Source organism: Cervus canadensis, chromosome 8 (assembly GCF_019320065.1).
Source record: "Cervus canadensis isolate Bull #8, Minnesota chromosome 8, ASM1932006v1, whole genome shotgun sequence".
NCBI lineage: Eukaryota > Metazoa > Chordata > Mammalia > Artiodactyla > Cervidae > Cervus > Cervus canadensis.
In genome coordinates this window covers 63,015,573-63,041,833 of record NC_057393.1, presented here as the reverse complement: position 1 = coordinate 63,041,833, position 26,261 = coordinate 63,015,573, and the positions used below count along the sequence as shown (strand labels likewise).

The following is a 26,261-nucleotide window of genomic DNA, read 5'->3' as shown; positions in this document are numbered from 1 at the left end:
CACTATGGACACATTTACTGCGTCCATACTATTTGGATTGTTTCCAATTTGGGGCTATGCCAAATAAAACTGGTCTGAACATTCATTTGCAAACCATGGTTAAATACCTAGAAATAGAAAGACTGAGTCTTTTGATAGGTGTATGTTTAACTTTTTAAGACACTGATAATTGTTTTTCAAAAAGAATCTTATTTTATAGTCTCATAATCAGTATTCTGGGCTTTCCGGTGTCTCTGAGGTAAAGAATTCGCCTGCCAATGCAGGAGACGCAGGAAACTCAGGTTCGATCCCTGGGTTGGGAAGATCCCCTGGAGGAGGAAGTGGCAATCCACTCCAGTATTCTTGCCTGGAGAATCCCATGGACAGAGGAGCTTGGCGGGCTACAATCCATGGGGTCGCAAAGAGTTGGACACAACTGAACGGCTGAGCACACACACAGGCAATCAGTATTTGAGAGTTTCATTTAATCTGTACTCTTGCCAACACTTGCTTTGTCAGTCTTCTTTCATTTTAGCCATTCTAGTGGGTGGGCAGTGGTATTTCATGATGGCTTTAATTATTATTTTTCTAACAGATAATAATGTTGAACATCTTTTCCTGTGCTTGTTTGGCATGTTTACCTTCTTCACTAAAGTGTTTGTGTAAAAGTGTTTAATTTAGCAAAGTCAAAATTATTTTTTCTTTCATAAAAGTTTACACTTTTTATGTCCTAAGATCTTTGGCAAGTTCAAAATCACAAAGATTTTCTCATAAGTTTTCTTCTCAGTTTTATAGTTTTAGCTCTTGCATTTAGACCTGTAATCCATTTCAAGTTAATTTTGTGGTTGGTGTGAGGAAGGGTAGAAGTGTGTGTGTGTTTTTTTTTTGTTTTCACATATGGCCCATCCAGCTCTTCTAAGAACATTTGTTTTAAAAGAAGTCTATTATAATAACATGGGAAAAAAGAAAGATTATCCTTTCTCCATTGAATTGCTTAATACCTTTATAAAAATCAGTTGATGATATAGAAGTAAGTTTGTTTCTAGATTGTTCAGTTTCACTGATTTATTTGTCCATCTTAATGCCTGTACCACAGTGTCTCAATTATTTTAGTTCTGTAGTAAATTTTTAAATCAAGTACTCTTATTTTCAGAGTTCTATTTTGATTAGTCTAAATTCTTTGCATTTCCACATAAATTTTAGAATCAGCTTGTCAGTTTCTATTAGAAAAGCTTGCTGGAATTTTGGTTGATATTACATTAAATCAGTAGAGCTGATAACAATATTGAGTCTTCTGTTCTCTGAATAGTTTATAGCTCTTCATCTTAGCTTGTTTTTTATCTCTCAGCATTGTTTTTTGCTTGTTTGGGGTTTTTTTCTCAGCATTGTTTTGTCATTTTCAGTGCTGAGGTCTTACACAGCTTTTGTCAGATTTAGGTATTTCACATGTTTGGTAGTATGGTGAAGAGTATTTTTAATATCAATTTCTAACTGTTCATTGCTAGCATATATAATTGCTATATATACACACATTACTAGTACAAAAATTCAGTTGATTTTTGTAGAGGAATCTTATATCCTGCAACTTCACTAAAGTAACTTAGTAGTTCAAGTTAACTTTTTTCTAGATTCCATAGGAATTTTTACATAGACCAGGATTTCTCAGTTTTGGTATTATTGACATCATAGGATATTTAGCAGCATCCCTGGGCTCTACCCTCTAGTTGCCATTAGCACCCTCTGATGTGAATATGACATTGCCACATGTTCTCCAGGAGGCAGAATTGCCACTGTTGAGAGCCATGGATATAGGTGGTCATGCCATCTGCAAATGAAGACAGTTCTACTTAATTTTCTATTTTGATGCCTTTTCTTTCTTTTGTTTGCCTTAGTGCACAGGCTAGAGTCTACAGTCCAATATTTAAGAACAAACATTCTTTCCTTGTTCTCAATTCTAAGGGGAAAAACATTTCATCATCCTCCATTAAGAGTGATATTAACTGCAAGGTTTTCATAGAAGTTCCCTTCTGTTACTAGTTTATTGAAAGTTTTTTTTAGAAATCCGTCTTGGGTTTCATCAAACGATTTTTCATCATCTATGAAGATGACCTTATGATTTTCCTGGTTAATATGGTAGATTAAATTGATTTATTTTTTAAAGTTAAACCAACCTTGCATTTCTAGGATAAATACTACCTTATCATGAATTATTATCTTTTTAAATATACTATTGGATTGGATTTGCTAAAATATTTGCATCTTTTCTGATTATAGTATCAGAGTAAAACTGGCCTCAAAGAGTGAGTCAAAAAGTAGTCTCTCCTTTTTAGTTTTCTAGAGTTTGTATAGCATTGACATTATTTTTCTTCTTTAAATGTTTGGTAGAATTCAGCAGTGACACCATCTGAACTGGAATTTTCTCTATGTGAAGCTTTTTAATTTTAAAATCAAATGTTTAATAAACACAAGGCTATTCATGTTATCTATTTCTTCCTGAGTGAGCTTTGATAGAATGTGTATCTCCAGAAGTTTGTCTAACTTGTTAAATCTGAACACTTTATAGTTCTGTAAAACTTTATTGGCATTAAATTGTTAATGACATTTCCTTATCCTTTTAGCGTGTGTAGACGTTATAGTGATATGGTGTCTCTTATTATCAATAGTGACAATTTATGTCTCTCCTCTCTTTTTTTCCTTCTCAGTCTGTGTAAGTGTTTATTGTACTTTGATTCCTACTTCCATCTTCTCAACTCAGTAACTGTCAGGCTCTACCTAGGTTTTCCTTCCATGAATTGTGTCCTGGTAGTTTACCTCATTTATTTCCCTTCCTTCATGTATCTTTTGTGACTGATGTACAATATTTGAAAGACTTCGTTTCATATACTTTGTTTTTATTTTAAAGTTGTTTCTGAAGAAAGGGTAAATCTGATTCTTTTATTTCATCTTGATCGGAAGCAAAAGGCCTCAGCATTGTTATCTATCTTATCATATTTATTTTAATGTCAAACTTATCCATGGTGCTTGACTCTCTATATTATTTCACTGATACTTCTGGGAGTGAAAAAGGTATATAAGGTCCTTCATAACTTTTCAACTCTCAGATTTGTTCTTGGAGAGAGATCCAGATGATAGAGTTTTTCCCAAATAACAACTCGCTAGGAATAACAGCAATACAGAAGGAATTCAGAGAGATAGGCAGAGGTATAGCTCATAATTTCTCAGCTATAAAGACCAAAGATAATACTTATATGGCCAGTAATTCTTTCTTACAACCTTTTACTCTCAAAGTTAAAGGAAAGCGTGATCGTTTATGCCTAAAAAGACTAGATTGACTTGATGATGAGTTGTCATGTCCCAACTTGAGCTCTTTAAGAGAACTATTAGGGAAGAACCCTCTAACCCTGGAGGTTTGACACTTCACTATCAAGACTGAAGAGAGGCATAGGTACGTAGACCAAATTTTGTTCTGACCCATATGACATTTCTGATGCTGTTACACAATGCTCATGTTTTCCCCTTCTGCCTGTGTTCCAGGTTTTCTGTCTCAGCTGGTCTCCGACAAGCCTCTAACTGAATGCATCCGTGCCGGCCACTATGCTGCAAGTGTCATAATCAGGAGGACTGGTTGCACCTTTCCTGAGAAGCCAGACTTCCACTGATGGAAAAGCATGAAACTGCACCCAGGGGTAGAGACACTGCCCTGGTTGTTTCCTGAGAATTCCCATATTAATAAAGAAGAAAATTAAATGCCACCTTTCCTGCTATAATAATGTTCATTCTTAATTTAGGGGGTACAGTAATGCACAATAGAATCTTTATTCTCTCAACAACCTAAAGTAGGAGGTTTATTTCCATAGTTTGATAGTGCCAGGTAAATGTCAATTAAACAGGAATATAGTATTTCAATTGAGATTTTTGTTTGATTTTCCATTACATTGTAAATTCAAGTATACTAAGCAAAGTGATCATTTTTTTACATTCTGCTTTGAATGCAGATGCAATTTAATATAATAGATTTTTTAAAGGGAATTAAAGATAATACATAAATCTTTAGCTTTTATACAAGTATATTTAATTCAGAAGTGTGTTTATACACATATACACACACATGTGTTCATATATGTACCACATATATACATGACAAATGGTTAAATAAGGTACAGAAATATTTATCTTCCCAAGTTATGCCAAGTAATTTCCTCAGTGTGTACTTAAACATGTAATAAACTTTGGATAATTAATTTGCCAAATTATAAGCTATATTACAATATTCAAGTCATAATCTTATATTTACCTGTGGTACTCTGTATTTGATACAAATAAAAACTTGTCATAAAGGGCTTTTTTTCTGTCTTTGTCCTGTGCTCAGCAAACTAAGGAAGAAAGATAACTGTCTAATCCTGGGTCCTGAAATATCTGATCTGTTTATGGAGATAGAAAAAACAACATAACACATAAAAAAATAACTTAGTATTGGAGACCAGTAAGCCACTGTTTTCAGGAAGACAGAATGGTATGATATAACTTCTGGGGAATGCCCTGGCAGACCAGTGGTTAGGACTTCATACTTCTGCTCCAGGAGGCACAGGTTCGGTCCCTGGTCCGGGAATTAAGATCCTACATGCTGTGTAGCATGCCCCCCACCCCCAAAAAAGTCTAAAAAAAATGGAACCTCTGGAGTCAGACTAATTACCTTGATAAGAGCTTGTGCAAATTACTTAGCCTCTTGAACGTCAATTTCCTCTCTATAAAATGGAATCATAACCCCTATGTACAAGGTCATTGAGATGATTCAAGAGGGGATAACTAGGTACAAAATGCTTGTTACAAGTCTAATAAGAACCTACTATTGTTATGATTATTGTTACTAAAGAAGAAGAAAATCATAGTTATAAAACTGAATTCATAGAAAAGCGTTCAGGTTTTTGTTTTATGTTTAAGAAGACTTTTAGGTCTCCTACACTAATCCTTTTTAACATTGTTGAGATACAATTCATATACCATAAATTTTTTTATTTTAAAGTATACAATTCAGTATGTTTTAGTATATTCACAAAGTTGTGTAGCTATCACCAATATCTAAATCAAGAATACTTTCATCACCCCAAAAGGAAACCCTTTTCCTCCCAATTCACTCCTCGTCCTCTGATAACCACTAATCTGTTTCCTGTCTCTATAGATGTGCCTATTCTTGATGTTCATAAAAATGGAGTCATATAATAATGTTTTCTTTTGTGTCTGGCTTCTTTCACTTAGCATGTTTTCAAAGTTTACTTATCCTATGATATTTTCAGTACTTCTTTTTATTGCCAAATAATATTTCTTTGTATACATATGCCATATTTTGTTTATCCATTCGTGTTGTTGGACACTTCAATTGTTAATGACCCAATTAACCCTTTTGGGCTATTATGAATCATGCTGCTATTAACATTCATGTCCAAGTTTTTTATATGGATGTATGTTTTCAATTCTTTGCGGTATATACCAGAAGTAGAATTGATGGATCACATGGTAACCCTATGATTAACTTTTTGGGAAATTGCCAGACCTTTTCCAAAAGAACTGCATCATCTTACATTCTCACTAAAAAGGTTTGTGAGTTTCAATTTTTTCACACCCTTGCCAACACTTGCTACTCTCTGTTTGATTATAGCCATCTTGGAGGGTATGAAGTGATATCTCATTGTGCTTTTAATTTTTATTTTCCTATTTATTAATGATATTATATTTATTGACCATTTGGATTTCTTTCTTTGGAGAAATGTCTATTCAAAGTTATTGCCCATTTTTTAATTGAGTGGTTTGTCCTTTTATTGTTGAGTTGTAAGCATTCTTTGTATGTTCTATATATTCTTATCAGTCATATGATTTACAAATATTGTCTTCCACTGCGTGGGTTGTGAAGCATAGATTTTTTTTTTTTTTTACCTTTTGGCTGTGCTCTGCAACTTGTGATTGGGCTTTCCAGGTGGTACTATTGGTAAAGAATCTGCTTGCCAATGCAGGAGACACAAGAAATGTGGATTTGATCCCTGGGTCAGGAAGATTCCCTTGAGGAGGAAATGGTAACCCACTCCACTATTCTTCCCTGGCAAATCCCTTGGACAGAAGATCCTACTCGGCTACAGTCCACGGGGGTCACAAAGAGTCAGACACAACAGTACACACACATGTGGCTTGAGGGATCTTAATTCCCTGACTAGGGATTGAACCCGTGCCCTTGGCAGTGAAAGCATGGAGTCCTAATCACTGGACCACTAGGGAATTCCCCAGATGTTTTTAATTTGTATAAAAGCCAATTTCTCTCTCTTTCTCTTTTTTTTTTTTTTTTTGTCAATTGTGCTTTTGGTTTCATGTTTGAGAAACCATTGCCTAATCCAATCGTGAACAATTAACATCTATATTCTCCTCTAAGAGTTTGATAGTTTTTGCATATATTTGAGTTGGGAGGTCTAATTATCTTGCTTCTGTATATGCAGTTGTCCCTGTGCCTTGTTAGAAGAGACTAGTTTCTCCACTATTGTATTGTCTTGGGGCTTCCCTGATGGTAAAGAATCCGCCTGCAATGCAGGAAACCTGGGTTTGATCCCTGGGTCGGGAAGATCCTCTGGAGAAGGGAGCACTCCAGTGTTCTTGCCTGGAGAATTCCATGGACAGAGGAGCCTGATGGGCTACAGTCCATGGGGTCACAAAGAGTCAGACACAACTGAGCAACTAACACTTTTACTTTCACTTCAATTGTATTGTCTTGGCACCTTTGTCAAAAATTATTGACCATAAATATAAGGTTTTATTTCTGGACTCTCAGTTCCATTAGTCTGTATGTCTGTATATTATCCTTATGCCAATCAGGACTGTCTTGATTACTGGAGCTTTGAGTAAGTTTTGAAATCAAAGTCTTCTAACTTTGTCTCTCAAGGACAATTAGTTTTTGAGTGTTAGAGTATCTTTATCATATTAAAACTACTGCAGAATGTCTTCCTCTTAGATCAGTAGTTTTGACACTGATAAACCTTTCCTATTCTTTTTTTGATAAGAAAGTTCTTTACCCCAAGGTTATTGATAAGTACCACTCACCGGCTATACTTTTATGACAGTCACTATTTTTAAGAGGTTCCAGAAGCATGTTTTCTGGTAGTAATTAACATGCACACAGATCACATAACTTTCTTGTTTTAGCAACATAGTCATTGGGATGTGTGTTCTTGGACTTTTGGCATACTTTTTTTAGTTCTTTGTTTTATTAAAGGACAAGGGAAAAATAATGGCTAGCCTTGCTGACCAAGTCTCAGGGAAACTGCCTCTTAACTGGTTGTCAGGCATCCTCTTGTCTGGGCTAAATTTTTCCATCTTGGAACGATGAATAGCTAACCTAGTTCCACTTTATAGCATCTTGGTTTAACAGATCGTTGAGGGAAGACTTACAGGACTGGGAATGGGGGAGGGGATAGTGAAGTTGTCAAGAAAACATGGGTCCTGGTCTCAGGTTGGCTTTGAATAGTTGAGTGACTTATTTTATGTAGTGGGTTGGCTAGAATGTTCATTTGGGATTTCTGTACGATGTTACAGAGAAATCCCAAACAAACTTTTTGGTCAAACCAGTAACTCAGAAAATATAAATGCTTTGGTTGTGACATTCCTAAAGCATATTATGTATGAGTGGTTTTTAACAAGGCTGCCTTTCTGTGTCTGGGAAAAGATGGTCCTTACAAGCCATTCATTTGCGTGTTACACTTGGGTGAGTTGGGTGGGCATAGGAAACCCATGCCTCAGGGGTGAACCTAGGTGATCTGGAAAATTAGATTTAAAAAATTATTTTAATTAAGGATAATTACTTTACAATATTGTGATGATTTTTGCTATACATCAATATGAATCAGCCATAGGTTTACATGTGTACCCTGCATCCTAAACCCCCCTCCCACCTCCTTCCTCACCTTATCCCTCCAGGTTGTTGCAGAACACCCACCGGCTCTGGATGCCCTACTTCATACATCAGACTCACACTGGTTATCTATTTTACATATGCTAATGTATATGTTTCAATGCTTTTCTCTCAAATCATCCCATCCTCTTCTCCCACTGAGTCCTAAAGTCTGTTCTTTACGTCTGAGTCTCCTTTGCTGTTGTGTGTAGGATCGTCAGTACCATCTCTGGTATTTTTCTTTCTCTTTCTGACTTACTTCACGCTATATAATAGGCTGTAGGTTCATCCACCTCATTAGAACTGACTCAAATGCATTTCTTTGAGTAAGTGAATTAGATTATTGAGGCTGGCCTAGTCTCAGTAGGTGATCAAGTTTGCCTGAAAACTGCTGCCATGATGTGGAAAAGAAAATGATACCAAATATTTGGAAACAGGCTGGGTGCCCAAGTATTAGTATAGCCGAATAGGAGTGAAAGAAAAAGTAACAAGAATGGCTATTGAATTTTCTTCTAGTTTTTATTGAAGGCAAAAGGGGGTGGCAAAGGATGAGATGGTTAGATAACATCACTGACTCAATGGATATGAATTTGAACAAACTCCAGGAGATAGTGGAGGACCAAGGAGCCTGGTGTGCTACAGTCCATGGGGTTGCAGGGTCAGACAAGACTTAGCAACTGAACAACAACTCATTTTTGTATCTATCTTCATGGCATATACCTTTAAGTATTGTTTTCTTTCTCTAAATCACGGAAGAGTAATTTTCATTTTAGATCAGGGTGAAAGAAATACATTCTTTATTTTAAAGTCAAACTTTTGCTAAAAGCTGTTGTTCTTACTCAATTATGTAAAGTAACTGTTATAATTCTGTATCTTTTCAAAAAAGGATGCATATTATAGATTGGGTTTTTGTGAGTTTGGGGGGGATTTTGTTTTATTTTGTCTGGGATTTTAGAGGGATAATTATTTGGGGGCTTGGGGGTGATATTTTTTGTTTTTTCTTCCCCCACACCACGCAGCACGAGGAACTTCTACAACCAGGGATCAACTCTGAGCCCCCTGCAGTGGAAGCACAGAGTCTTAACCACTGGACCACCAGGGTAGTCCTAGGTTGTTTTAGATATACACAAGCCTACAAAAGAAGCATGTGTTTGACTGGCAGTCTGAAAATACCACCTGTATTGAAATATAAAAACATGCACTTGTTCATTTTTGTTACTCCATTACCCTCAGAAAAAGTGTCCATTTAATAATATTTTCACTGGCTATAGTAGGTTTAAAATGTGAACAGTTTCTTTATGATTCAAAAGTCCTTCGCATTGTGTCCCCTTGGTCAAGTTCTTGAACTGCCCTAAGCCTTGGTTTTCTCAGTTCAAAATGAGTAGAACAGTGAGTGAGAGGGTGTTAAGAGAATAGGAGAATAAGACCATAAGATCAATAGTAAAATAAATTTGAATATGTGGTTTGATATTTTACAAAAGCACCAAAGCAACGGGATGAGAGAAGGAAAATCTTTTCAATATACAGTGCTGTTACAACTTGATACTTTTACGGGGAAAAAATGAACCTTTGACCCTTTACCTTACACCATACATAAAAATTAAAAATGAATCACAGCTGTTATAAAAGCTGAAACTATTACGCTTCTATAAGGAAACAATATTTTCACAGCTTGGGGATAGGCAAAAGTTTCTTGTTGAGGACTGTGAAAGCACTAACCATAAAAGAAAAGATACTGATACATTCAAAAAAATTTAATCCTGTCACTCATCAAGATACCATTAAGAATATGAATAATCAAGCTATAGGCTAGCATAAAATACATCACATATATCTAACAAAGAACTTATATCCAGAATATATTAAAAAACTAATTCAATAATGAAAAGACAAACATGAAAGAAAATATGTGAATAGTCATTAAGTATATAAAAGTTTCAACATCATTAGTCATGAGACAAGTTTTTTTTTTTTTTTCCCACATTCAAAAAGCACGCAAAGGATTTATTTGCTAGTCAAAGCTGTTCACAGAACCAAACAGGGACTATAAATTAAGTTTTTCCAAGGAGCTTCGCCTTAGTGAAATTAGTTGACTCTGTAGGCAGAAACAGGTGAACAGAGGACATTTACACCTTGGGAAAATATATCACTGATGAGGCGTCCCTATATTTAATTATTTTAATGAGCATGCGACACTGTTAAATAACCACAGCTTTCTTCAAAGCTTGTACACACCCACGCGTGTGTGCTCAGTTGCCAAGCTGTGTTCGACTCTTTTGCAACCCCATGGACTGTAGCCCACCACGCTCCTCTGTCCGTGGGATTTTCCAGGCAAGAATACTGGAGTGGGTTGCCATTTCCTTCTCCATCATGAGGCAAATTAACATAAAAACCTCAATAAGATAACTACTGCATTAAAATGACTAAAATTTAAATGACAGCACGAAATGTTGGAGAGGATATGAAGCAACATTGCCAGTGAGAGTGTAAAATGAAACAGCCACTTTGGGAAAACACGTGTAAGTTTTAAGAAACTTAAAAGTTAAATGTACCTATTCTTTGATGCAGCCATTCTACTCCTGGTATTTATGTAAGAGAAGTGAAAGCATAAGTCTACATAAAGACCTGTATTAGAATATTTATAGCATTTTTATTCATTGTTGCCAAAAGCTGGAAACTGGGTTAGTTGTCCAACAGCAAGAGAAGAGATAAAAATGGTGGTGTAGTCAAACAGTGGAATAATACTCGGCAAAAGAAGGAAGTTACTGATAAAACAATATGAATCAATCTCAAAAACACTACTGGGTGAAAGAAACCAGATACAAAAAAAAGAGTGCATAGTGTAAGATTCCCTCCATATGAAGTTCTAGAACAGGTAAAACTAACCTACAGTGAGAAAGTTCAGAACAAGAGCTGCTTTGTGGGAGAGGAGAGAAGTGGAAACTGACTGGGAAGGGAAATGAGGGGAATTTCTAAGCTGACAGTGATGTCATAATACGGGTTACACAGGTATATTCATTTGTCGAAACTCAGGGAATGTCCCACTTAAGCTGTGTGGTTTTTGAAACTCTCACATACACATGAACTAAGCTATATGTTGAACTCTAGTTAATGATGTGCATACTAATAGATATGAAGTGTATTAATGTCTTTGACTTACAGTGAAGTGCATCAAGTAATAAATAAGATGAACAGAAAGAGGGATGGTTAAATGGGAAAATAAGTGATAAGTCAAATGTAGCAAAATATTAGTTGTAGAATATAGAAGGAAATGGATGTATGCTATATAATACTTTTCAATATTTCCTTATGGTCGAAATTTGTCCTAATGTTCAAAAAAATATAAAGTACTTAAATAGGAAAATCAATTAAATATAGTATAGCTGATTTACAATATTGTATTAGTTTCATGTATACTGCAAAGTGAGTCAGTTGTATGTTTTTCAGATTATTTTCCATTATAGATTATTACAAGACATCAAATATAAATATAACTCCTGGTGCTATACAGTAAATGTTTGCTGCCTATGTATCTTATGCAGTTTGTATCTGTTAATCCCATATTCTTAATTTTCTCTCCCCTTACCTTTCATCTTTGGTAACCATAAATTAGCTTTCTATAACTGTGAGTTATTATTTTTTGGATTCACGGATAAGTGATATGTAATATTCATTTTTTTCTGTGTCACTTATTTCGCTAAGTATAATATTCTTTAGGTCCATCCATGTTGATACAATGGCAATATTTCATTCTTTTATGGATGAGTAATAATATTCCATTATGTATGGAGTACACAGATGACAATCATCTGTTGATGGGCACTTGGATTGTTTCTACCTTGGCTAGTAAATATGATTGATAGCAACATTTCATGAAGAAGGTAAAACAGCACATGATGCAAAACCACATATTATTTCCTTCAAAATGTAACTTTCACATGAATTCTCTGACAAAATTAGCCAATCCTTGGGCTGCTGCAAGATTTCTTGGCGCTATCTGCAAACCCCAAGCTCCTCTTCTGAGTAAGGAACACCCTCTCCTCATTCCCTAACCCACATAGCAATTGGAATATTCACAAAGCACCTCTGTAAACATCAACCAGACCTCTTCCCACCCAGACTCCTAAACCCACTGCAATCTGCCCCTACCTTCTCTGTAGCATCCCTTCTCCTGATAACCAGAAAATTCCTAGTAGGCAGACCTAATAGCCAGTTTTACATCCTCATCCTACCTCATCTTAGCATCTGACTTGGAGGACCATGCTCTCTTGACTTCTTATTCCCTCAACTTTCACCCAGCCACTTTTTCCTCATTATTTTGCCTCCTTTACCTCCTCTTCTTAGCATGCTTTCAGAACACCTCTGTCCTTCTCTTGTGTCAAGGTGCCTCCACCCCAACAAGCCTTTTGTCACTCTAAGCTCCTCCTAGGTGTTCAATTTGACTGCCATGAATTCGCCTATCATCTAATTACTCTCAAAACTCTGTTTCTAACCCTGATCGCCTTCCCAGCTTTAGGCTCAAAACCTATATAGCTCAGCCCCTTGGGATATTCTGCACGCAAGTTGATTATCAAAACAGAACTCATCTTCTCTTGAACTCCCCAGCCCAGTCTATTTCTACTTCTTCTATCTCCATTAATAGAAGGTATTCCCAACTTTTTTCCTCCTTGCCCATTTATCTAATTGATCACCAAGTTCTGTCAGTTCTGCCTCTCCTAAGTCTCTTCCTCACCTCCTCCGCTCTCAGCTGTAGTTTAGACTTTGATCATATCTAACAAATTTGCCCAACTCTAGTTCTTCCCCTTTATTGGTCGTTAGTCAGTCTTCCCTCACCACGGGCGAGGCCTTCCTAAGAAGAAACAGTCACACTCCGTGGTCTGGTCATTGACCATGCGCCCCTTAATCACTTTAACAGCCTTCCTACTGCCATCCCTCTTTATAACCCTTCACCTGAGCCCAAATATACCTTATAACTACACTCTTGCCTCTATGTAGATTGCTGTTTTCCCATTACAACTACTCGTGTGTGAGAATCCAGCTCAGAAGTCAAAAGTTTAAATGACAACACCAAATGTTGGAGAGGATGTGAAGCAGGACTGCCAGTTAAGAGTGCAGTATGGAGCAACTGCTTTGGGAAAAGGCATGGAAGTTTCTTATAAAGTTAAACACACCTATTCTTCAATTCAGCCATTCTACTCCTGAAATAGGTGTGTCCTTTAAAAAGTTCTCTGTAAACCTCCCAGGCAGTTAGTTCCTGCTCCATCCCTTTTTTCTCGCAAAGTACATTGCATATTTCCTTATTGTAGTTTATACAATCACAATGTATCATACAATTTTTATTGATGTATATGTCGTCTAAGGCAGAACTATCCACTGCCACATAGTACATGCTCAGTAAATGTTTGCTCAAGGAAGGCCTTTCTCGGTTCTCCAGATCTCTGCAGTGAGTTAGAGCTTAGAGATGGCAGGGTCACCAAGGATATCAGCTACTAGAACAACTATTAAAATAATTGTTACTATGTGTTTATACTTCTGCTCACATTTTCCATAATTGAACTCTCCATGCCTCTCTTTTTAGCTCCATTCTTCGAAGACTGTCTACTAAGTAGGCAAGTGAATAGAGTACCCAGATTGCCACAGTTAAAACACCTTCTCTCCCCCTCCCCAGTCACAAAATCTGCATGCACATAAATGAAACCTGATCGTGTGGTAAGGAATAAGCTTTTATCCTTTGTAACTCTGATCCTTTTTGAACTCAGAAAAAGCTAGAGGGTAGAAGATCTGGAATTTGAGGACTGAACTCTAGTCTAATCCCTGCACTAACTAGCTAGTGAGGGGAGGAATGGTTCCACAACTCTGACCTTCAGTGTCTCTCCTTTAAAAATGACGTGACGTGAGCCATTTGTGAAAACCTAGTACATACAATGACTCATTTCTTCAACAAATATTCACTGAGTAGTCATACTTTTTTAAATTGATGTAAAAAGTATATAGTATCTGAGTGCCTACTAAATATCAAGTAATAGGTTAGGTACAGGTATATTCTAGCCCTCAATGAATACATTTTCTTATAAGTGTCTATTAGACTTTCTTAATTTTTAAATATTCCATATAGTACTATTTCCTCCCCACCCTATCCTCTTTTGGCCAAAATAATTTTTCTCTGGATTCCTCCTTTAAGGTCTGCTAAGTAGCATGGAGTGGTGGCTAACAGCATGAACTTTAAACCAGACTTTCAAGGTTTGCACCTGGGCAAACCTTTTAACTGTGAGACTTTGGGTAAGTTGTTCAACTTCTTAATGTTTTGCTTCCTGCATTCTTAAAGCACAATAATATCTACTCTGTTAGGTTGTTATAAAGAATAAAAGTGTTAATACATGTACATCTTAAAGTGTTACCTGGCACTAAGTAAAGTGCTTAAGTAGTGGTAGCTGTTATTATTTGCAACCTGTGGTTCATAGAGTCCCTACCTTGCCATGAAAACCGTTTTCATGGCAAAGTATAAAAAAACAATTAAAGACCTTACTTTTCATTTATATTCCTTTAAATAACTCTGCTTAGAAATTTTCTTATAAACCTACACTGTCCAACATGGTGGCTATTAGCCATATGTAGCTACTGAGTACTTGAAATGTGGCTGATTGGAAGAGTAGGGTTGCAAGTATAAAGTAAACCAGATTCTTAAAATTTAGAGGCGTGACATCAGTGAAAATAACAGAGTAAGAAACACCTAAAGCTTTCCCCTCTAAAAGTGCAACTAAAAACTGGCAAAAACTGTCAGAATCAACTTTTTCAGAACTCTGGACGGTAATCAAAAGCTTGAAGCAGCTTAGGAAGCATTTTTTTTTCAAGAAAAACAGTAGCATCCTGATAAGACCAGTGAGCTTTGTGGCATTTTAACTTGCCTGAGTCCCATTTCTTGTACCCCAAGGGAGGCAAGAAACAAGGAAGTATGGCCCATACATGGAAGAAAAAGCAGTCAATACAGAACTGTCCCTGAAGAAGCCCAGGCGTTAAACTTGACAGGGATTTTAAATCAGCCATCTTACGTAGGGTAAGCTCAGAGAAAGTCACATTGAATCATATAAAATCAAACCATTTTGGAAAGAAGTTTGGAAGTTTCTTAAAATGTTAGATATGTACCTACCACATAATCCAAATATTACATTTAGGTATATTCCCCCCTAAAATACAACATATGTCCATACAAAGTCTTATACATGAATGTTCATAGCAGCTTTATTTGTAATACCCCTAAGGAGGAGAAGGGTGCGACAAAGGATGAGATGGTTAAATAGCATCATCAACTCCATGGACATAAGTTTGAGCAAAGTCTGGGAAATAGCGAAGAATAGCGAAGCCTAGCACGCTGCAGTCCATGGGTCGCAAAGAGTTGGACATGATTTAGCAACTGAACAACAACAAAAACTAGAAATAACCCAAATATCCATCAGTAATGAGTGAATGGACAAAGTAATATATATGTTATTCACCAATAAAAAAGAATGAATCATTGATCTGTTCAACACATGAAGCTTGAAATACTTACGCTGCAAAAAGCCTATCAAAAGGTGATTCCATTTACGTAAAATTCTAGAAGGTACAAGCTAAACCATAGTGACAGAAAGCAGATCAGTGTTTGCTTGGGAATAACAGGGTTATGGAGTGTGGAAGGATGGGGGAAGTGCATTTCAAAGAGGCATGAGGCAAATTTTGGAGTGATGCTTATGATCATTATCTTGATTGTGGTTATGACTTTACAGATATATACATGTCAAAACTTACCAAATTATATACTTCATATTAGTACATTTCATTGTGTATCAATTATACTTCAATAAAACTTTTCTAAATTGCATATGTGTTGATAATATAAAATGGTACAGCCATTTTTGACATAGTTGGGCAGTTCCTCAAAAAACTAAACATGGTTATCTCTAGTCAGCAGTTTCACTTCTACATATCCACATTCTACATAAAGAATGCTCCATAGCAGCATATTCAAATAGCCCCAAATCAGAAGCAACTCAGATGTTCATCTGCTGATCAATAGATAAACAAATATGCTATAACCACACACTGGAATATTATTCAGCCATAAAAAGGGATCAAGTACTTACGGATGCTACAATATTAATGAACCTTAAAAATATACTAAGTGCAAGAGCCGTCACAGAACACCACATATTATATGATCCCATCTGTATGGAAAGTCAAAAATAGGAAATTCTCTGGAGACTGCAAGTAGATTAACAGTGGACTAGGCCTCTGTGTAGGGGAGAATGGGAAATGACTGCTTATGGGTACAACTTTTCTGTTGGGAATGATGAAAAAGTTCTAAAATTAGATTATGTGATGATTGCACAACTCTATAAATATACTGAAAAACATTGAATCATATGCTTTAACATGTGAACTTTATGGTATGTAAATTATGTCTCAAAAAAGCTGTGAAAAATTACATATATGGCTGGCATTCTATTTCTGTTGGACAGTGCTATTTCAGAGAAGCACAGCTTGGTGCAAAATATGGCCCAAAGGTAGATAGGAGAGCACAGTGGTGCTCATTACATGACTACCTTGCATATTAAGTTTTCCATGAGTATTTACTCAATTGTTAACCTAGGACAAATGCTATAGGTAATAAAAATATATTAGAGGGAATTTTTTGACTGCAGGATATTTTTTTAAATATCATGCGTGAAAGATTTTAAATACTCCATTTACGTTTGCTAAGCAATAATTAAATTATCTAAAATCAGCTTGCATATACAAATTACATTCACGTCTTGGATAGTTTGTGCCCTTAAGGATTTTCCTGTAGTCACTAAGAATGCCATCCCCAACTCTGCCCACTATCTACATCAGTTTCTTCTGCATCTTGCAGATTGCTGCCTTGGAAAAATTTAGACAGCAGCGAACTTTCTAATCAAGTGCCACCTAATGGTGTGTCAATATTTGGTGATCTCAAATATTAAATCCACAAAATGAGCCTGATGCCAGAATCAAACAACTTTATGGTCATAAGCTGAAAGCATGATGTCTATGTGAGTTTGGGGCATGATGTGGGTGGTAGTTTTATTTTTTCCAAATGGGTGGAATTGTCTTCTACTTCTTCTTCAAGGCACATGATGATTCCAAAATATCCTGTGTAGAAAATAAAGAGATGAAAACTTTGATAAACATAATAATCCCACAAAGATGCCTATGCCCTAACCCCTAGAACATATGAGTATATTATATAAAATGGTAAAAGGGCATTGCAGATGTGACTAAGGTTACCAACTTTAAAATAAAGAGATTATTCTCTTTGATCTGGGTGAGCCCAGTCTAATCACATGAGCCTTTACAAGCAGAGAACAGAAAGAGGTCAGACAGACTTGAAGCGTGGAGACTCAGTGCATCATTTCTGGCTTTGAAGATGTAGAAGCAATGTGACAAGAAATACTAAAAAACATAAGGAACTGAGAGGGGCCCCAGGCTATCAGCCCGACAGTAAACTAGACCTCAGCCCTACAACCACACAGAACCATATTTCACTAGCAACCAAAGTGAATGTGCTAGTGGATTCTTACCCAGAGTCTCCAGAAAGAAACAAAGCCCTATTAACACCTTGATTTTGACATTTTGAGATCTGGAGGCAAGTACCTTGCCAAGCCCACCAGACTTCTGACTACAGAACAGTAAGATAATAAATGGAGGTCGTTTTAAGCTTGTGGCAGTTTGTTACATGACAATAGAAAATGAACACAATAGCTATTAGAAAGGAATTTCGGAACCCCATGTGCTGAAAAGGTTCTTGGGGAAGGTAAGAATGTGCTTAAACTTAAAAACTGGAAAATACATTCAGGGATATAAAGAAAAACATTATGAGCGGGATTATATTATAAAGCTGGATTTAGAAAAGGGAGAGGAACCAGAGATCAAATTGCCAACATCTGATGGATCATCAAAAACGCATGAGAATTCCAGAAAAACATCTACTTCTGCTTTACTGACTGTACCAAAGCCTTTGACTGTGTGGATCACAACAAACTGGAAAATTCTTCAAGAGATGGAAATACCAGACCACCTGACATACCTCATGAGAAATCTGTATGCAGGTCAAGAAGCAACAGTTAACACTGGACATGGAACAACAGACTGGTTCCAAATCGGGAAAGGAGTACGTCAAGGCTGTATATTGTCACCCTGTTTATTTAACTTACATGCAGAGTACATCATGAGAAATGCTGGGCTGGATGAAGCACAAGCTGGAATCAAGATTGCTGAGAGAAATATCAATAACTTCAGATATGCAGATGACACCACCCTTATGACAGAAAGCAAAGAAGAACTAAAGAGCCTCTTGATGAAAGTGAAAGAGGAGAGTGAAAAAGTTGGCTTAAAACTCAGTATTCAGAAAACTAAGATCATGGCATCCGTTCCCATCACTTCATAGCAAATTGATGGGGAAACAATGAGAAACTTTATTTTGGGGGGCTCCAAAATCACTGCAGATGATGGCTGCAGCTGTGAAATTAAAAAACACTTGCTCCTTGGAAGAAAAGTTATGACCAACGTAGACAGCATATTAAAAAGCAGAGTCATTACTTTTCAGCAAAGGTCCGTCTGGTCAAAGCTATGATTTTTCCAGTAGTCTTGTATGGATATGAGAAAGTTGAGCGCCGAAGAATTGATGCTTTTGAATTGTGGTGTTGGAGAAGACTCTTGAGAGTCCCTTGGACTGCAAGGAGATCCAACCAGTCCATCCTAAAGGAAATCAGTCCTGAATATTCATTGGAAGGACTGATGCTAAAGCTGAAACTCCGATACTTTAGCCACCTGATCTGAAGAACTGACTCATTTGAAAAGACCCTGATACTGGGAAAGATTGAAGGCCGGAGGAAAAGGGGACGACAGAGGATGAGATTGTTGGATGGCATCACTGACTCGATGGACATGAGTTTGAGTAAGCTCTGGGTGTTGGTGATGGACAGGGAAGCCTGGTGTGCTGCAGTCCATGGGGTCGCAAAGAGTGGGACATGACTCTGTGACTGAACTGAACTGTTATTATATCTCAGAATCAGGGTTTGGGGCTCAGTGCCTGATTGTGTATTGGACTCTGCAGGAGGCGTGGAACTGGCCTGATAGATTTAACTATAGTTGTACAAATTCAGAAGGACTCAAGAGAATGAAGACAAGAAGTATGACTCTAATTTGTGTATGATGTTGAGAGATTCTTTGAGAAAGGAATAATGATCATGCTGCTTTTTGACCCTAGGTTGTCATCACTGGAATTTTCTATTCACCTCATACATAGCAAATCGATCACTCGTGCCCCAAAGCATCAGACAAGTCTTTACTGTAGAGAGTATGAACAGCTCTAGGATGAGGGCATGTTTGGTGTCTTCCCTGGATGAAAAAAAATTAGCTCTTTCAGGAAGTAAACATATAAGACCACTGTTATCCCATTTGGGGACCGAACCAAAACAAGAAATACATTTCTTGTCATCTGGATTATTGTTGTATAAATCTCTGTTCTCACCCAATTTTATAAATTCTTTCAAATGTCTGAGACTCAAGAAACCAAGTGCCTTATCTCAGTTCTAATCTTCTACTTTGAACTTTATGAATTAAATGTGATTGTCAAGGAATAAGAATGAAACACTTAATTCCAGTGCTATGTAAACTATAGAAATAAAGCAAGATTCTTAATTTATTTTACAAAGCTAAACTACACACACACACACACACAGCCCAGATCAGACTAGTCTGACTTAAGCTACTTATATGGAATTTATAAACATACACTCAAAATGGAATACTGCCAAATCTAATCTGTTAGTACAATATATTAAAATAACATTCCATCACTAAGCATTCCATAACATTCCATTCCAACATACCATCATCACCCTGAAATGCAAGGGTGATCAATACTTTACAATTTATAAATACTGTACACAGACCATGTCTGTCTTGTGCTAGTATAGTCTTGGTGTTTAGCACTGTGCCTAGCACACAGTATTTGCTGAAAGACTAAATTAATATTCACTGTCAATAATCCATTTGAAAATAAAATGAGAAGATAAATATCCCATTCAAGTAGCAATTATAGAAATTTTATATAAATACATAAAACATATATATATAAATATTAAAACTTACATAAATACATAAATATAATTTACATAAGTACATAAAAATGTATTCCTTGTTTTATTGCAGTTTGCTTTATTCCATCACATTTTGGTAATGCTTGCAATATCTCAAACTTTTTCATTGTTACTATGTTTGTTGTGGTGATCTGTGATCAGTGATGTTGAGTGTTACTGTTGTTGTTGGGGGATGCCACAAACACACTCATGTAAGATGCTGAACATCATTGATAAATGTTACGTGTGTTCTGACTGCTCCACCAATTGGCCATTCCCCCATCTCTCTCCCTCCTCTTGGACTTCTCTGAGACACAACAGTATTGAAATTTGGCCAATTACTCACCCTAAAATTGCCTCTTGACTGTTCAAATGAAGGGAAGAGTCATGTCTCTCACTTTACGTCAAAGGATTAAGCTCAGTAAGGTGGCATGTCACAAGCTGAGACAGCTTGAAAGCTAAGCCTCTTGAGCCAAACAGTGAGCCAAGTTGTGAATGCAAAGGAAAAATTCCTGAAGGAAATTAAAAGTGCTACTCCAGAGAAAACAAATGATAAGAAAGAAAAACAGCCTATTGCTGATACAGAGAATGGATAGAAAATCAAACCAGCCACGACATTCTCTTAAACTGAAGCCTAATCCAGAGCAAGACTCTAACTCTCTTCAATTCTGTGCAGGCTGAGAGAGAGGAGGGGCCGCAGAAGAGAAGTTTGAAACTAGGAGAGGTTGGTTCTTGAGGTTTGAGGAAAGAGGCCATCTCCATAACATAAAAGCATTAATTCAAAGGGAAGCAGAAAGTCCTGATGTAGAAGCTGCAGCAACTTAGCCAGCAGATGTAGCTAAGATAATTCATGAAGGTGGCTAAACAACAGATTTTCAATATAGATGAAACAGCCTTCTATAGGAAGAAGATGCTACCTAGGACTTTCATAGCTAGAGAGGAGAAATCAATGCTTGGCTTCAAATCTTCAAAGGACAGGCTCTTGTTAGGAGCTAATGCAGCTGGTGTCATTCAGCTGAAGCCAGTGCTCATTTACCATTCTGAAAGTCCTAGGGCCCTTGAGGAATGATGCTCAGTCTACCCTACCTGTGCTCTCTAAGTAGAAAACAAAGCCTGGATGATAGCACATCTGTTTACAACATGGTTTACTGAATATTTTAAGTCTACTCTTGAGACCTACTACTCAGAAAAAATTGATTCCTTTCAAAATACTGTTGCTCACTGACAATGCACCTGGTCACCCAAGACCTCTGATGGAGATTTACAAAGAGATTGGTGTTTTCTTCATGACTGCTAACACAACATCCATTCTGCAGTCCTTGAATCAACGAGTAATTGACTTTCAAGTCTTATTATTTAAGAAATACATTTTGCATAGCGGCTGTACTAGTTTGCATTGCCACCAACAGTGTAAGAGGGTTCCCTTTTCTCCACACCCTCTCCAGCATTTATTGCTTGTAGACTTTTGGATAGCAGCCATCCTGACTGGCGTGTAATGGTACCTCATTGTGGTTTTGATTTGCATTTCTCTAATAATGAGTGATGTTGAGCATCTTTTCATGTGTTTGTTAGCCATCTGTATGTCTTCTTTGGAGAAATGTCTGTTTAGTTCTTTGGCCCATTTTTTGATTGGGTCATTTATTTTTCTGGAATTGAGCTGCAGGAGTTGCTTGTATATTTTTGAGATTAATCCTTTGTCTGTTTCTTCATTTGCTATTATTTTCTCCCAATCTGAGGGCTGTCTTTTCACCTTACTTATAGTTTCCTTTGTAGTGCAAAAGCTTTTAAGTTTCATTAGGTCCCATTTGTTTAGTTTTGCTTTTATTTCCAATATTCTGGGAGGTGGGTCATAGAGGATCTTGCTGTGATTTATGTCGGAGAGTGTTTTGCCTATGTTCTCCTCTAGGAGTTTTATAGTTTCTGGTCTTACATTTAGATCTTTAATCCATTTTGAGTTTATTTTTGTGTATGGTGTTAGAAAGTGTTCTAGTTTCATTCTTTTACAAGTGGTTGACCAGTTTTCCCAGCACCACTTGTTAAAGAGGTTGTCTTTTTTCCATTGTATATCCTTGCCTCCTTTGTCAAAGATAAGGTGTCCATAGGTTCGTGGATTTATCTCTGGGCTTTCTACTCTGTTCCATTGATCTATATTTCTGTCTTTGTGCCAGTACCATACTGTCTTGATGACTGTGGCTTTGTAGTAGAGTCTGAAGTCAGGCAGGTTGATTCCTCCAGTTCCATTCTTCTTTCTCAAGATTATTTTGGCTATTCGAGGTTTTTTGTATTTCCATACAAATTGTGAAATTCTTTGGTCTAGTTCTGTGAAAAATACCGTTGGTAGCTTGATAGGGATTGCATTGAATCTATAGATTGCTTTGGGTAGAATAGCCATTTTGACAATATTGATTCTTCCAATCCATGAACACGGTATGTTTCTCCATCTGTTTGTGTCCTCTTTGATTTCTTTCATCAGTGTTTTATAGTTTTCTATGTATAGGTCCTTTGTTTCTTTAGGTAGATATACTCCTAAGTATTTTATTCTTTTTGTTGCAATGGTGAATGGTATTGTTTCCTTAATTTCTCTTTCTGTTTTTTCATTGTTAGTGTATAGGAATGCAAGGGATTTCTGTGTGTTAATTTTATATCCTGCAACTTTACTATATTCATTGATTAGCTCTAGTAATTTTCTGGTAGAGTCTTTAGGGTTTTCTATATAGAGGATCATGTCATCTGCAAACAGTGAGAGTTTTACTTCTTCTTTTCCTATCTGGATTCCTTTTACTTCTTTTTCTGCTCTGATTGGAAAACAGTGTGGAGATTTCTTAAAAAACTGGAAATAGATCTGCCATATGACCCAGCAATCCCACTTCTGGGCATACACACTGAGGAAACCAGATCTGAAAGAGACACGTGCACCCCAATGTTCATCGCAGCACTGTTTATAATAGCCAGGACATGGAAGCAACCTAGATGCCCATCAGCAGATGAATGGATAAGGAAGCTGTGGTACATATACACCATGGAATATTACTCAGCCATTAAAAAGAATTCATTTGAACCAGTCCTAATGAGATGGATGAAGCTGGAGCCCATTATACAGAGTGAAGTAAGCCAGAAAGATAAAGAACATTACAGCATACTAACACATATATATGGAATTTAGAAAGGTGATAACGATAACCCTATATGCAAAACAGAAAAAGAGACACAGAAATACAGAACAGACTTTTGAACTTTGTGGGAGAATGTGAGGGTGGGATATTTCAAAAGAACAGCATGTATACTATCTATGGTGAAACAGATCACCAGCCCAGGTGGGATGCATGAGACAAGTGCTCGGGCCTGGTGCACTGGGAAGACCCAGAGGAATCGGGTGGAGAGGGAGGTGGGAGGGGGGATCGGGATTGGGAATACATGTAAATCCATGGCTGATTCATATCAATGTATGACAAAACCCACTGGAAAAAAAAAATAATAATAATTAAAAAAATTAAAAAAAAAAAAAAGAAATACATTTTGTAAGGCTATAGCTGCAATAGATAATGATTCCTCTGATGGATGTGGGCAAAGTCAACTGAAAACCTTCTGGAAAGGATTCACCATTTCAGATTCCATTAAAAGCATTGTGATTCATGGGAAGAAGTCAAAATATCAACGTTAACAGGAGTTTCAGAGGATTTGGTTTGTACCCTCATGGATGACTTTGAGGGGTTCAAGACTTCAATAAAGGAAGTGACTGCAGATGAAAATAGCAAGAGAACTAGAATCAGAAGTAGAGCCTAAAGATGCGACTAAGTTGCTGCAACCTCATGATGAAACCTTAATGGATAAAACTTGAAATGATAACAAAGGATTTAGACTATTACATAAACTTGGTAAAACAACAACAGGGCTTGAGAAGATTGACTTCAATTTTGAAAGAAGTTCTACTGTGGGTAAAATGCTACCAAATAGCATCAGATGCTATAGAAAATTATTTGTGAAGGGAAGAGTCCATTGATGTGACAAAGTTTGTTGTTGCCTTATTTTAAGAAATTACCACAGTCACACCAGCTTTTAGTAACCACCACCCTGATCAGTCAGCAGCCATGAGCATCAAGGCAAGACCTCCACCAGCAAAAAGATTACTACTCACTCAAGGATCAGATGATAGCACTTTTTAATAATATTTTTAATAAAGATATGTGCATTTTTATATATGATACTAGTGTATATTTAATAGACTATAGTATGTAAATGTAACTTTTATATGTACCAGAAAATGAAAAACATTTATGTGGCTCACTTATTGTAACTTTCATTTTATTACAGTGGTCTGGAACTGGATGCATAGTATCTCCACGGTATCCCTGTATATATGTGTACATATATATTTGCATGTATGTACATGTATGTATATATATCACCGGGAATAAACTTTAAAAGAAACTTAAAATGCATGAAGATCTACCTGAAGGAAAGAACAAAACTTTACCAAGGTACATTAAAAAAGGTAAATACATGAATAACAATGTGGCTGTAGTTAACTGTACTGTATTTTACACTTGAAATTGCTAAGAGGGTAGATCTTAGGTTTTCTTACCACAAAAATGAAAAGAAAGAGAAGAGAAAAGAAAAAAGTAACTATGTGAAGTGATGACTATGTCAGTTATCTTGATTGCGATAATTTTCCACCATATATGAATATCATATCAACAAGTTGTACACCTTAAACTAATATTTTACTTTTTTAATTCTTAAATTTGTTATGAAGCAAGATTTGGCATAGAATAGACAGATCAGTAAAATAAAATTTAAAGCCAGGAAACAGACCTAAGTATTAGTATATACATGTGTTTAGTATATGATAAAAATAGCATTTAAATCAGACGTAGAGTGGCAGTGGGTAAAATTGATTAAGAAGGTTAAAAGGTATCATCAATCATCAGTTCAGTCGCTCAGTCATGTCCAACTCTTTGCGACCCCATGGACTGCAGCATGCCAGGCTTCCCTGTCCATCACCAACTCCCAGAGCTTACTCAAGCTCATGTCCATTGAGTGGGTGATGCCATCCAACTGTCTCATCCTCTCTTCTCCCCTTCTCCTCCCACCTTCAATCTTTCCCAGCATCAGGGTCTTTTCTAATGAGTCAGTTCTTTGCATCAGGTAGCCAAAGTATTGGAGTTTCTGCTTCAGCATCAGTCCTTCCAATGAATATTCAGGACTGATTTCCTTTAGAATGGGCTGGTTGGATCTCCTTGCAGTCCAAGGGACTCTCAAGAGTCTTCTCCAACACCACAGTTCAAAAGCATCAATTCTTTGACGCTCAGCTTTCTTTGTAGTCCAGCTCTCACATCCATCCATGACTACTGGAAAAACCATAGCTTTGACTAGACAGACCTTTATAAACTTCAAGTTATAAAATAAGTAAGTCATGGGGATGTAATTTGCAGCATGTTGACTATAGTTGGTAATTCTGTATTACATACTTGAAAGCTGCTAAGAGAGTAAATCTTAAAAGTTCTCTTCAGAAGAAAAAAAATCTGTACCTATGGTGACGAATGTTAACTAGACTCATTGTGGTGATTATTTTGCAGTATTTACATATCTGAATCATTATGCTGTATACTTTAATCCAATGAGATATATCAATTTAAAAATCAGAGGGGGAAAATATTATTCAAGCAAAGAGTTCTAGGATAGTTGGTTTCTATTTGGAAAAATTAAGCTAGAGTTTCCACTGCATACCAATCATCAATATAAATTTTCAAATATGGGTTATTTTTTAGAATACCTTAAAGAAAATCACTAGAAAATATAGAAAGTGCCTATATAATTTTGAGTCATAAATGTTTTTCAAAGCAAAAATCATAAAAAATACATAGATTTGCCTGCATAAAAACTTTGAAACAGATTTAATTTAAAAGAATGAAAAGCTAAACCACAAACAAGGATAAAATGTTGGCAGTATGAAATGTAGACAAACGCTGCTGCTGCTAAGTCGCTTCAGTCGTGTCTGACTCTGTGCGACACGTCCTTAATTTTAAAAGCTCTTGCAGGGCTGGTGGCTCAGTGGTACAGAATCCACCAACCAATGCAGGAGACAGAGGTTTGATCCCTGGTCGAGGAAGATCCCACAGGCTGTGAGGCCACCAAGCCCATGTGCCACAACTACTGAAGCCCGTGCTCTGCAAGAGAAGTCACCACAATGGTAAGCCTGTGCTCCACAACTGCGGAAA

The 26,261-nt window shown here is 36.7% G+C and overlaps 1 protein-coding gene and 1 long non-coding RNA gene across 10 annotated transcripts in view; both read left to right on the top strand.

Annotated features, from left to right (window-relative positions):
- The window catches only part of ADK (adenosine kinase), a 591,696-nt gene extending 587,377 nt beyond the window's left edge, over nt 1-4,319 (top strand). For all 6 annotated transcript variants that reach the window (XM_043476503.1, XM_043476498.1, XM_043476504.1 and 3 more), the window contains one exon: nt 3,514-4,319. In XM_043476503.1, the coding sequence (XP_043332438.1) occupies nt 3,514-3,638 (125 nt within the window). In that variant the 3' untranslated portion in view covers nt 3,639-4,319. The remainder of the gene's footprint in view (nt 1-3,513) is intronic.
- Nucleotides 4,320-11,505: 7,186 nt separating this feature from the next.
- LOC122446635 overlaps nt 11,506-26,261 on the top strand; it is a 30,409-nt gene continuing 15,653 nt past the window's right edge. For 3 of the 4 annotated variants that reach the window (XR_006270946.1, XR_006270943.1, XR_006270944.1), the window contains exons 1-3: nt 11,506-13,113; nt 14,088-14,185; nt 24,355-24,535. This is a non-coding gene — a long non-coding RNA (uncharacterized LOC122446635). Of the gene's footprint in view, nt 13,114-14,087; nt 14,186-24,354; nt 24,536-26,072; nt 26,114-26,261 lie in introns of those variants that run through there. The other variant, XR_006270945.1, reaches the window with a different exon arrangement.